This window comes from Anastrepha ludens, chromosome 2 (genome assembly GCF_028408465.1).
Source record: "Anastrepha ludens isolate Willacy chromosome 2, idAnaLude1.1, whole genome shotgun sequence".
Classification (NCBI taxonomy): domain Eukaryota; kingdom Metazoa; phylum Arthropoda; class Insecta; order Diptera; family Tephritidae; genus Anastrepha; species Anastrepha ludens.
The window spans coordinates 46,060,545-46,072,768 of NC_071498.1; the positions used below are offsets into that span (position 1 = coordinate 46,060,545).

The 12,224-nt window shown below is 38.4% G+C and overlaps 2 protein-coding genes across 4 annotated transcripts in view; one reads left to right on the top strand and one right to left on the bottom strand.

Annotated features, from left to right (window-relative positions):
* Positions 1-12,224, top strand: part of LOC128870424 (arrestin domain-containing protein 1) — a 43,489-nt gene that overhangs the window by 25,863 nt on the left and 5,402 nt on the right. For 2 of the 3 annotated variants that reach the window (XM_054113045.1, XM_054113052.1), the window contains exon 3: positions 10,078-11,496. In XM_054113045.1, coding sequence (XP_053969020.1) covers positions 10,078-11,496 — 1,419 coding nt within the window. The remainder of the gene's footprint in view (positions 1-10,077; positions 11,497-12,224) is intronic. The other variant, XM_054113060.1, reaches the window with a different exon arrangement.
* LOC128870417 (tetratricopeptide repeat protein 14 homolog) lies at positions 2,320-6,960 on the bottom strand. The gene is made up of 9 exons (XM_054113035.1): positions 6,094-6,960; positions 5,584-5,789; positions 5,325-5,521; positions 4,884-5,093; positions 4,386-4,783; positions 4,202-4,300; positions 3,846-4,027; positions 3,610-3,785; positions 2,320-3,549 (listed from the first exon to the last, which is right to left on the bottom strand). Exons 1-9 carry the CDS (start codon positions 6,362-6,364, stop codon positions 2,544-2,546), a joined length of 2,745 nt encoding a protein of 914 aa, XP_053969010.1. The 5' UTR covers positions 6,365-6,960; the 3' UTR covers positions 2,320-2,543.

Sequence of the window (12,224 nt, forward strand, 5' to 3'; positions counted from 1 at the left end):
AGCGAAGGTATAACCAGAAGAGATTTTAACATCTCATAAAAGGACAAGCTGAGAATGTTCACCGGCATACCTAGTGGTCATTGCAGACTTCACAGCCATCCGTCAACGGCTCTTGTCGATTCTGTGAACTGTCTCCAGAAATCTCATTTTACTTGTGAGAGCAGAGGGCACAAAAAAATATTACAGCTGAAATTCACACCCCTATCGATTTCTATCTATGATACTTGAAATTTATCGAAAACGCCTACACCGCATTGGCACTTGCAGGAGCACGACTTACAGGGTGGGCCATATAGCGTTTGCTTTTTGAACCACCTATTTTTTTGAGAATGGTAACACAAATGACATGTCAAAGGTGTTCATAATTTACGTAAAGGTTTGACATTTACGAAATGGGACGCTATACGCTTGAACAAAATGGGCAGAAAATCGTTTGACCGAAGATGAGCATTTTTACCGAAAAATCATCTTTTCTGATGAAGCTCATTTTCACATCGTTGGCTACGTCAATAAGCCAAATTGTCGGATTTGGGGCTCAGAAAATCCACATGTTAACGAATTTTTGTTTCCAAAAATTGAAGAGGATGACATGGACGACATTTGGTTTCAACAGGACGGTGCAACTTGTCACACTGCGAAAGTTACACTCGAACTTTTGGCTACCGTTTTTGAAAACCGAATAATCAGCCGAAATTCCGATATCAATTGGCCGCCTCGGAGCTGTGATTTAAGCCCGTTGGACTATTTTTTGTGGGGAGCCGTTAAGGACAAATGCTATGCGAACCATCCAAAGACGATTGATGCCTTAAAACACGAAATCGAAGTTGCCATTCAGGAAATTGGAGCCAAACAATCGAAAATGTGCTTAAAAATTGGGTTAATCGAATGGTCGACTGTAAAGCCAGTCGTGGCAGTCATTTGAACGATATTATTTTTCATTCATAAATGACAATGTTCAATCTTCAAAATAAAAAAAAAGTTTGAAAAAATATTGATTCGTTTTTTTTATAGCCGATTCAAAAAGCAAATTTTACATGGTCCACCCTATAGTTAAGGCCAAACGTGTAATCGATCTGAGGGATTTTAATATCAGGTATCTCATGCCGCTGATGAAATGGAAAGAACACTTCAAAGTTTTCAACTTTGTTCCCCTTGTGGACACCGGCTGTGTGTGTTTATTTTGTTAGTGTTGCATATTTACATTTAAATAGTTTTACCTTTGTAGAAACTTTGGTATACAGTTTAATTCAAATGTATTATCCAGGTTTGTTATGGCTTTCCACGCCATTCCAGTTTTTATAATAAAAAATAGTTTAAAAAAACTAAAAAACACGCTTTTATTGCAAATCGAACTAAAAAGTAGAAAATAAATTTTAATGACAAAGGGACCTATAATGAAGTAATAGCAAATCGAACGATTAGTCATAGTCAACGACCTCAGAACAGAATTATAACAAAAATTAAGATACAAATAGAATAATTCAAATTAGAGTTAAAAGCGTGGGATGCATTTTGCTTCACTTTCATAACCCTCTGTACATAGGTAGTTGCCAATAGAATGATTGTAATATTTACTATATCAAGCATCCCACGCTTTTAACTCTAATTTGAATTATTCTATTTGTATCTTAATTTTTGTTATAATTCTGTTCTGAGGTCGTTGACTATGACTGATCGTTCGATTTGCTATTACTTCATTATAGGTCTCTTTGTCATTAAAATTTATTTTCTACTTTTTAGTTCGATTAGCAATAAAAGCGTGTTTTTTAGTTTTTTTAAACTATTTTTTATTTTCTACTTTTTAGTTCGATTAGCAATAAAGCGTGTTTTTAGTTTCTTTAAACTATTTTTTTTATTATGAATGAAAATTATTGTTATCATTGCAGTCAGTGAATAAATGATTCGATATATTCGTGTTATATTTAATATAATTCCTTTCTTATCGACTGTGAGTCTAAAGCTATGCAGTTATCGGCCGTGATAAAGAAGTAATCGGGTTGAAGAACTTATTTCGTGGAGGGAGCCTGAGAAACTGATTTACAAGAATAAATGAAGATTTTTCATTTTACAACCAAATTCACCTTACTTTTTGCCCACAGGTAAAAAAATAAAATATTAATCCTGGTAATCCTAATAACGATAATGGAAAACTTTTATCAAATTATTGCATTGTCATCGGTCCTTGATAGGTATGCAAAATTTCAAGCCGATCAGATTTTTAGAAGCCAGTGAAAATTAAGCTCAAAGATTCCGTTACATACATACATACAACAGGACCTAATAAAAGTGTGTTAAAAATAAATGAAATGATGCTCGAAATTTGTTTATTAACTTTGCGTTTATGCAGACTTTATTGTATTTATTTCTTCAAAATGCACAACACTTTCGCCACCAAGCTATGAAGAATAAAGTACGAATGGGAATTGATTAGTAACTACGAATGTACATATGTACGTGTTCTATTGTTTTACATATATGTATGCATGTATTTTTATTGTAAAGCTTATCTACATACGTACAACTATTTTTATTTTATACCAAGCTTAAAAATGGCCGCCTGTTGGCTTTTTTAATATATCCTTGTCGCGTTGTATAATTTCCTGTTTGCGTTCCTTTTGTGCTTTATTGATGATTTCATCGATTTCTTCAATTGATGGCCCATCATCTGCTTTGCTTGGTTTATTAATTTCATCAAATCTATCGTGCAGCCAACGTCCATTTGAATCTTGTCCATCTTTTGGATCTTCACGACGCCATACACGATTTCCAAAAACGCCGCCTCGTCCTGCTCCCCTTCCACCACGGGTGGCCTTTTTTGGCTTGCCTTGCTTTATATCGCCAAGGGGTGAAATTGAACGCCGACGTGGTGGTGGTGAAGGTCTTCGTCCCCTGGTACCGCCACGATAGGCTTCACGTCGTTTACCATAACCACGTGGTGAGGTTGATCCTCGACGCGAACGTGAACGCGTACGGCGCGGAGTACGTGAACGTGAGCGGCGGATTAGTGATCTTGAGCGTGACGACCGTCTGCTTCGGGAACCACGTCTGCGTCCACTATACGTAATTGAACGCGAACGAGAGCGGCGCCGACTATGACGATCTCGTGATCGTGAACGACGTCGGCTGCGGCTACGGCTACGTCGACGGCGTCCCCGTGAGGATGTACGAGAACGGGAACGAGAACGCGGTGAGAGACTTCTCTGTGCTAATGGGGTAGCAATGCGTAACAAACCAAATTTGTCCACTGTAACAGGCCGCTTAATTTGGAACGATAATTTTGGCGCTTCCTTTGAAGACGCTAAAGCGGCCGCCGAAGTACTTGGGTAAGTAGAATACATCGAGGATGCGCTATAACTGGGTGTCATCTGATTGGGCAATCGCATCGAGGGGGCACGTGGTGGGGGCGTTTCAGAAAGTTGGCGTTCTGACATGCCGGCTTCTATGGATTGTACCAACTCATTTTGTCGCTTTTTGATTTCAGCAATTGTTTTTTCATATTTTTGCAAATTTTCCGTAAGCTTATTTTCGATATTCATGCTGCTGATCGCTCTGGGTTATTGTGTTCAAAATTTCTCATTATTAATTTGTTTAGAAAATTAACATACTTACTTGTAGGCCTCTTGAAAATTTATCTTGCTTAATATTGTAGCAGCATTTTTTTCCTTGCGACCAACTTTTTTGGATTTTTTGCTCTTTTTCTTTTTTGTTTTCTTTTTTTCCTTCTTATGTTTGGAGGCTTCTTGCAATAACTTGCGCACCCGTGAACCAGTGTCGTCATCGTCCAGCTGAATAATTACATCACATTAAAAATATAATATATTAACACATATTATCAAGAAACATACCCGGAATTCATTGAGATCCCTTGTTGCTACTACTGGATCAGGAGGCACATTATATGCAGTCATATAAAATGGCTGGTTTAGTTGTTTCTTTGTCTCCTCCTCTTTTTGTAGACTGGCAACATGCAAAGCCATACGCTTGCTGAGTGGTGAGAGTGAACCTTCTTTGCCATTTTCCTCATTATCTGAAATACGAGTGCACCGGTAGTTTGTTTAAGCAAATTATATATGTCTTTTTTTGTTTAACATTTTATTTCACTTCAAAGCGTAGCCAAAAAGATATGTTTGAACATAAAATATTCTGCAAAGTAAAAAAAAAAAAAAAAAACAGTATTAACAGTTAATATCAATTTCCTCACCCGAATGGTCAGTTTCGGAACCGCTGCCACTGGACGTTGAGCCATCGTCACTCGACGAATCGGGTATAGAGATTTTTTCCCTTTCCACTTCCTCTTCACCTTTTGTGCACAAAACAAATAAATCAAACACGCACATAAACAAAAATTCCGACTGTGCAAAATAAAAATTAATTTGTTCCACTACCTGGCGTACACATTAGATTCTCAAAATATTGACCACCGGTACGTTGTTGAATAGCCTCAAGCGATAAGCGTGCTTGCTCATGATTCGGAATAATGTTTAAACAATCCTGATAAGCTTTTGTTGCGTCCTTTATGCGGTTCTCGTCCTCATAACGACGTCCAAGTGCCACTAATGTCTCCCCCATATATTTACGTGCATTCACATGGTAAGCGTTCAGTTTAAGTGCCTTTTCGAAATCATCCACTGCTTTAAGAAATGAGCCCTTGTTGGCGTAAAGTGCTCCACGCGCGACCAGACCTTCTACATTACGCGGGTCTATGGAGAGAGCTTTGTTTAGGCATTGAAACGCCTCTACGTGATTTCCATTCTTAAAGTGCTCAATGCCTTCGGCAACCGAGCTATTTAATTTTTTTTTATGTACAAAAGTGAAACATTAATTTATAATAGCTAAAATGAAAATGAAACTTTTAGAATTTTTTGAAAGCACAAAGAACTTACCGAAATGCCCACTTGCTCGCTTGCGTGCAACGTAGCTCCTTGGCGTAACCATCGCGAGGAAAGGGATATTTTAACGAAGACATAAAAGTGAATGTTTCTTTAACATCTAACCCATTGATCTCATAGAGCGTATCATAGTTCGGATTTAGAAATTCCTTGGAATTAAGCATATATTCCTCGAAACTCTTCACCTTATTCTGATCGATTTGGCTTTAGGATAAGTCGGGTTGAGAAATTGTTGTATACATTAAGTACTTGAAATTCATACATGATATATCCGCCAAGAGATGGCAGGTTTAAAGAGGTTTGTTTACTATTTTTTAAATTTAATTGACCCTAATTATTTAAAAAAAGCGAACATACTATTTTTTTTTTCTACACACCGCAGCCTTCTCTATGCGCTTCATATCTGACTATGTAAATTTATAACTAAATACATACCGGTAGAATTTTGGCAATTCTGCTTGTGTCACAACACCCAGAGTAACACCCTTATTTTTTTCATGGATACTATCTAAACTCAAATAAATTCGTTCAGCATCTATCGACGTTTCTAATACTTCGCAACGGACTATATCATTTTTGTTGAAAATACGCGGTTTGCCGTTGCTATCCAAATCGGCTTTTGTCAAGTAAGCCTATGAAATAGCCATACAAATTAACGCACCTTTAAATATTTTTTTTCAAATTTGGTTTTTACCTTTATTGGTACATCATTTAAATAGCGCACCATCGGTTCTCCAATGCATAGGGGCTTTACCATATTCGTAGCGGGCTTTGTTACCAGGCAATAAATAATATCGCCGGGTTTTATAGCTTCCAGTACACAATGACAACTCTTTTGTTTGTCCTTATTTTTATTTACGAAGAGTTCGTATGGTGGTAGTGAAGATACGTGCTCCTCATCTGCAAAAGGAAAATTGTATTGCATTGATAGAGCACTCATAGAAGGTGGTAATAAATACATTTCATACGAACGTATAGAAACGCAAAATATTCAATTCACTTTTCTTTAGCAATATATCATTCAGTCACTTCTCGGGCACTTATTGCTAAACAAGCTAAAACTGCAATTAATGCAAACCTGCTAATATAAAACGTGAAAATTGATATGACGCATCCTTTTTCACATAATCGCAATAGCCTTTGTTCTTTATTGATGATTGATTTAAAAAATTTCTGTCCTTTTTACTTTAAAATATAAACTTACTTTCAAGGATTTTCTCGAGTGGCACTTTGTTGCTGGTTAGCTCCGTATCATACAAATCGGGGGCCTTGCGTGCAAAGAATTGATGCAACTTAAGTCGCTTTGCACGGTCTTGAAACGTAAAATTCTTTTGACGTTCCTGATATATGGAGTAGTCGGGTTGGGCGGGCACACCGCACTGATGTATGTTTCCAGCGCCGCGCTCATCCTCCCAAATCTTTTGCATGGGTTGACCATGGAAACACAAAGCCCGAGTTATATAGTTCGGATTCATGTTTAAACAATTTTTTTTTCCGAACTCTTTTATTATAATGTGTAATATTTCACTTTAAACAAAACTCACTTCCCGAAAAAGGGAAATTGCCTAATCTCGCGTATTCGCTAGTGTCACGCAGCAACAAAAACGCGTTAAGGTTAATTTTTTTTTTCACCGTACGCCTTATTTTATATTTTTTTTACCGTACGCCTTATTTTTTTCTACCAACGTCATTACTGCGGTATCTGCAACATAAAATCAAATACTTAAGAAATAAAGCCTCCGAAGAATCGGCGTTTTATGAGCGCATCTTGCTGGTTCAAAGCTCTGTTCCCTTGTTTGTCCAGATTTTGCTGTATCCGTTTTTTTGCGCCGCCCTCTTTCCACTTGCTCTTACAGCCGTCAGCAAATTTTCACTTGCTCTTCAGAATAACTTTTTTCGTGAATGTACTTTTGAAATATAAGTTGAAAAGTTATGTTAAGTTAATTTTATGTCTACGACACACTACATTCAAAATATTGGATTATTTTAATAGCTTTTATCACTAATTAATAAACAGGAAAAAATTCCTCACTGCACCCGGTGGAAAAGAAAAATGTCAGACATCAATTGTGTGATGCGTTACAATAGTTTGTTATTGTGAATGGAAATGCCTCTGCTGCAGTGTTGCCATTTAACCTTCAGCATTTTTCCGGGGTTTCTTAAAATTAATAAAATATTTTAGGTTCTGAATTTTTTCATTCAATAATAATATTAATTAAGTTTTAGTAAGTGCATTTTTGTTGTGCCCGTTGTTAAGTCTGCACAAAGCAAACATTATATCACTTCCTGTTATATTTTACCCTTCCCTGAAACTTGGATTTTTGCGGCAGTGTGAAAAATTAGCCAAAGCGCGAAACACACTACCACTATTATATTCAACATTTTTTTTACTATTAATTAATTGAAAATTAAGCAAATGCTTTTAATATTTTTTCTTTGTATATATACTTGTGTTTCTGAAAATGTATGCAGAAGAGTGAAACAAATAATGCCACAGGTGCATTTTTAATGCGAGAAGAACTCAAAATTCATACATAATTTCTTTGTTGATCCCAAGAGCGCACGCTTATAATACGTTCACATATAAGTAGATGATTTACTTTTTCGTGCTTAACTGCCAATCCGTAATTAAACAGCGAGATTTCCCATGCAAAATGTCTCCACCAAAATTTGAGATTATAAAATAATACTAGATAATAACCATACTTTTTGACATACAACCCTGTGTTTTCTGTGTAATAGATCATTATTTTTCGCGAGCAAAGGAAAACATCAAAGTAAAAACTAAATAAAAGGAATGCCGGCAAAGAAAACAGGTTTGTAGACATAATTCTAATAAACATTTTGGTAGGTATTATTAACTCTGCATTCATATAACAGAAAAAAAGCCGGTGTCCGTAAACGTGTGCCTCTTATTACTTATTATAAAATATAATATCGAATTTTGAATGGGTATTGCTGCCATAATTTTTTTAAAAACTCAGTAAACGTCCTCCCACTGTTTTTTATTAGCAGCCAATGTCGCAATTAAATTAGATATTCCTTCTCCTTGTATTTTCTTCATATCGTTAATAATAATTTAACAAGCAAAAAACTCCAAAATATGCCGCCAAAGCAATTTCGCAACTGTATTGACAGCTGATTGTCAATTTTGCAGGTAATCTGCCATATGTGAACGGGTAGATTAATTTTGTGTGGATTGATTGGTAATTGATGCATATGTGAACGTACTTTTAGCCTTAGAAATTGTTGTAAGTATTTGACATCCTAATAATTGTTCATTTCCAAGAAAATTTCTTAAAAACTAATTTTTCAGATCGCTGATATGTCAGAAACAGCGGAACAGGAAAATGATTGCTTGAATGCAAAGTAGCCATCGGAAAAGTGTGGAGCATTCGGTTTATCTAGCAGTCGTATGCCACACTGCAAGAAATCGAATATTACTAAAATTATGAGATATTTATATATGAAATGTTAAGAAAATAAAGCGCAAAATTATAACTATGCGACTTTCATTTATTAGAGATAGATATTTACATTAAATTCATAGGATTAAATACAAATGTCTCCATCAACTTTTTCACACTGGTATTAAAAGGTGATAGAAATTTTGTTTCCGAACATTATTGCACATTTGAATAGTGTATGGGATATTTGTGAATGAGCGGGCGCCGTAGCCGAATGGTTCGTGCGTGACTACTATTCGAAATTTAGAATACGTTGGTTCGAATCTCCATGAATGCAACACCAAAATAGTAGAAAAAGTATTTCCTAATAGCGGTCGCCCAAAAAGGTGTAGGCAACAATTATATAGCCAAGGCGCCTTCATAAACAATATTCAAGTCATGGTGTCCCATTGACTGGGTAAAAATATGGTTGTTGTTGTTGTTGTTTTAACAGTAATTGAAGTCCCGTCAGTATAGGGTATATCACCGGTCGTCTTCGTCTGGTTCATCTAAAGGTAGGCCCAGGAAACATGCAGTTTCGACGGGTTGGGTCCAGAGGGAGAGGGGGGTTAGATGAGTGGGTTTTAAAGGGCATGTGAAAAGGTGGTTAGTGTCGTGCGGGGTACCTTCACATGCCGGACATATGTTTGGTATGTCGGGGTCAATTCTGGATAAGTAGGAGTTTAACCTGATATAGTATCCAGAACGTAATTGTGCCAAGGTTACGCGTGTCTCACGGGGAAGCTGGAGCTCTTCATCTGCTATAGGTGGTGGTTGGTCTCCGATTACCAAATTCACAGGACGGGAGCTTAAGAAGGTGGTGACGGTCTCCCGGTGAATGTCGTTTATTGAATGTCTAAACACTGTCTGGTCCAGTAGATTTATGTCAGTTTTGTCCTGGATCTCGTTGGCGTAGTTTAAAAGGTGCCCTCCTAGTAGGAACTGCCTGCTGAGCAATTTGTTGTGCTCCATTACAGGGAGCATTTCTGCCTTATTGTGAAGGTGTTGAATACGGGACATCAGGAGGCAACCGGTCGCTGTCCGTAGCTTTGGCATGTCTGTAGCTTTATCCACTGCGTGTCACTAGTTCCAGGCGACCAGACAGGCGCAGCATAGTTTAGAACTGGCCGACCAATTGCCTTAAATGTCGATAGTAACAGTTCTTTGTCTTTGCCCCAAGTGCTGCCGGCAAGCGATTTGAGGACCTTGTTGCGATTTTGGACTTTAGTGGCAATTGCGGTTGTGTGCGCTGAGAAAGAGAGCAATCTGTCGAAGGTTACACCCAAAATTTTGGGATTGTTTACCGTCGGAATTGGTGTGTCATCGTTTTTTACCTTGAGGAGCAGTTTGAGCTCCTTTGTCCAGGTGGTAAAAAGGGTCGCCGTGGACCTAGTGGGGGAAAGTTGAAGGTTCCTCGCAGTGAAAAAGCGAGAAAGGTCGGTGAGAGAGTTGTTCTCTTTGGAGCACAGGCCATCGATGTCATTGCCCGACGCCATTATCGTGCAGTCGTCAGCGTATGAGACCAGGGTGGCGGTGGGCACGTTGTGTCCTTATAAGCCCTTGTGTAAAAAAGTAAATTCAATTTAAATTTAATTTTATTCTTTTCACCGAGTTTGGTCTTTCCAAATTTACTCGTTTCGTAATATATAATATTTGGGTATATTATTTTATATGTATAAGTATTTATGTTTGGTTGTCTGCAGTTTTTTAATTAATTTGCTTAATTTTTCTTCTGCTTTCAGCAATAAAAGTCCAAATTACCGGCAAAGGGAAATGCAAATGGATGGAAATATTACGTAAAAATTCCAACAATGAATCTGCGCGGAGCCTCTTCTACTCCGGCAAGGAAATTTATGCGCACGACGAACATACACTGCCAGTCTTCGAGCCGCGTGGAATTGAACTGAGCCCCGGAGAGCATACTTTCGAATTTAGTATACCGCTGAGTTTGTATTTACCCTCTAGTTTCAAAGGTAGCTACGGTTCCATCAAGTATAAATTGCGTGTACTTATCCAGAGGCCATGGACCTTCGACGAGCGTTACATAATACCACTATCGATTTTGAAACATATGCCGCTCTCACCTTGTTATCGCTTGAATCCCACTGCGTTGGAGAAGCAAATCACAAAGACTATCAGCCTTTTTGGCACGCGTCCTATTACAATGGTGGCATTGCTGCCGGAAGACTCAGCAGTGCGCGGCGAACCATTGCGCATTTGTGCTACTGTTACAAACAATAGTACAACAAATGTGGAAAAGTTGCGTTTTACTGTACTACAGTACATTTTTTATTATAGCCATGTACCGTTAAGAGTGCAGAAAATGGAGTGCCTGACGATTGCCAATAAAGAGACTGGTGCAGTGCACAAAAAAAGTGAACGTTCCTTTGCGCATGAGTTAATGATTCCACATACGGCGCAACCGTCAGACGAGTTACTAAGTGGAGTTATAAATATTTCGTATGAATTGCGCGTCGAAGCTGTGCTACGTGGTTTCTTTAAGAATCTCACACTTAATTTGCCCTTTAAGATTTATTCACGTGGTACTGGTGGTGTGCTTAATAATCTTTCTGGTGCTCCACCACGCCCACCTCCGCGTTGTGGTAATCGTAATAGCGTAAGTGTTGGTATGGTAGCTAATATAACGGCTAGTGAAGCAGGCAATCCATTTGAGAATAATGCAACAACATTGACTGTTGCAACTTATCCCTCACTCGAGTCATCAATCGGTTCGCCGTCACACTCATCGCAATATAGCGAATCCAGTTCAGTACATTCAATTACATCTGATTCCTCTGCGGCCACGCTCAGTCCGGCTGTATGCGCTGCAGAGCCCTCCTATGCTTCAGGTACGTCATCACAATTCAATAGCCCTTCGGCGCGTGCTAGTCTACGAAGCTCAACTGTGCCCTATGTCATGTATCAGCCGATTAGTAGTCCCATAATGATTAACTCTTATCCACCAGCACAAGTGCCACAATATCCGCCGCTCTCGGAATCGCCTGGTTATTCATTGATGCATTTGCCAGCCGGCGTTTCGCCGCCGACGGAACCCACGACAGCTGCACTGCTGCGTCAAGAGTCTTCCACGTCGTCCACGTCAGCTGCAGCGAGAACATCATTTTTGCATGGGTTGCAACCGCCTGGAGCACATGAACTGCGTAAGTAATTGACTAAATTGAAAAACATGCTTCCGGGAAGAAGCTCTATATATGTAGCGGGTGTTTTTTATGAGCTTGAGAATTCAAAATGATAATACAAAGCAGTAATATTGTTGGAATTTATTTATTTATTTTTTTTTTGAATACTTTTTCCAATAAATCTGACCGTATGGCCTCAATGGTGGCTTGCATATTGCAATGAATCGATTGTTAAGCGCGCTGTATGGTCAGTTGCGCAATCTTCTTGGAATTAAAAGCCGTCGATGTTGTCTGATAAATTTTGGGAACAAAGATTCAGCCACTATAGCTCGATAGCGCTCGCCATTCATCGCAAAGGACCGATGATGCCGTCAGTGCTCCATGAACTACGCGAAAAGATTTATTAATTTTTTTTGAAAGTAAATTTCCACAATTTGGAAGCGTTGTTCTCCCGTTAAACGCTTCATGAACCTTAGATATGTATATATATATATTATAATATATATAATTGGCGCGTACACCTTTTTTGGGTGTTTGGCCGAGCTCCTCCTCCTATTTTTGGTGTGCGTCTTGATGTTGTTCCAAAAATGGAGCGACCTACAGTTTTAAGCCGACTTCGAACGTCAGATATTTTTATGAGGAGCTTTTTCATGGCAGAAATACACTCGGAGGTTTGCCATTCCCTGCCGAGGGGCGACCGCTATTAGAAAAATGTTTTTCTTAATTTGGTGTTTCACTGAGCTTCGAAC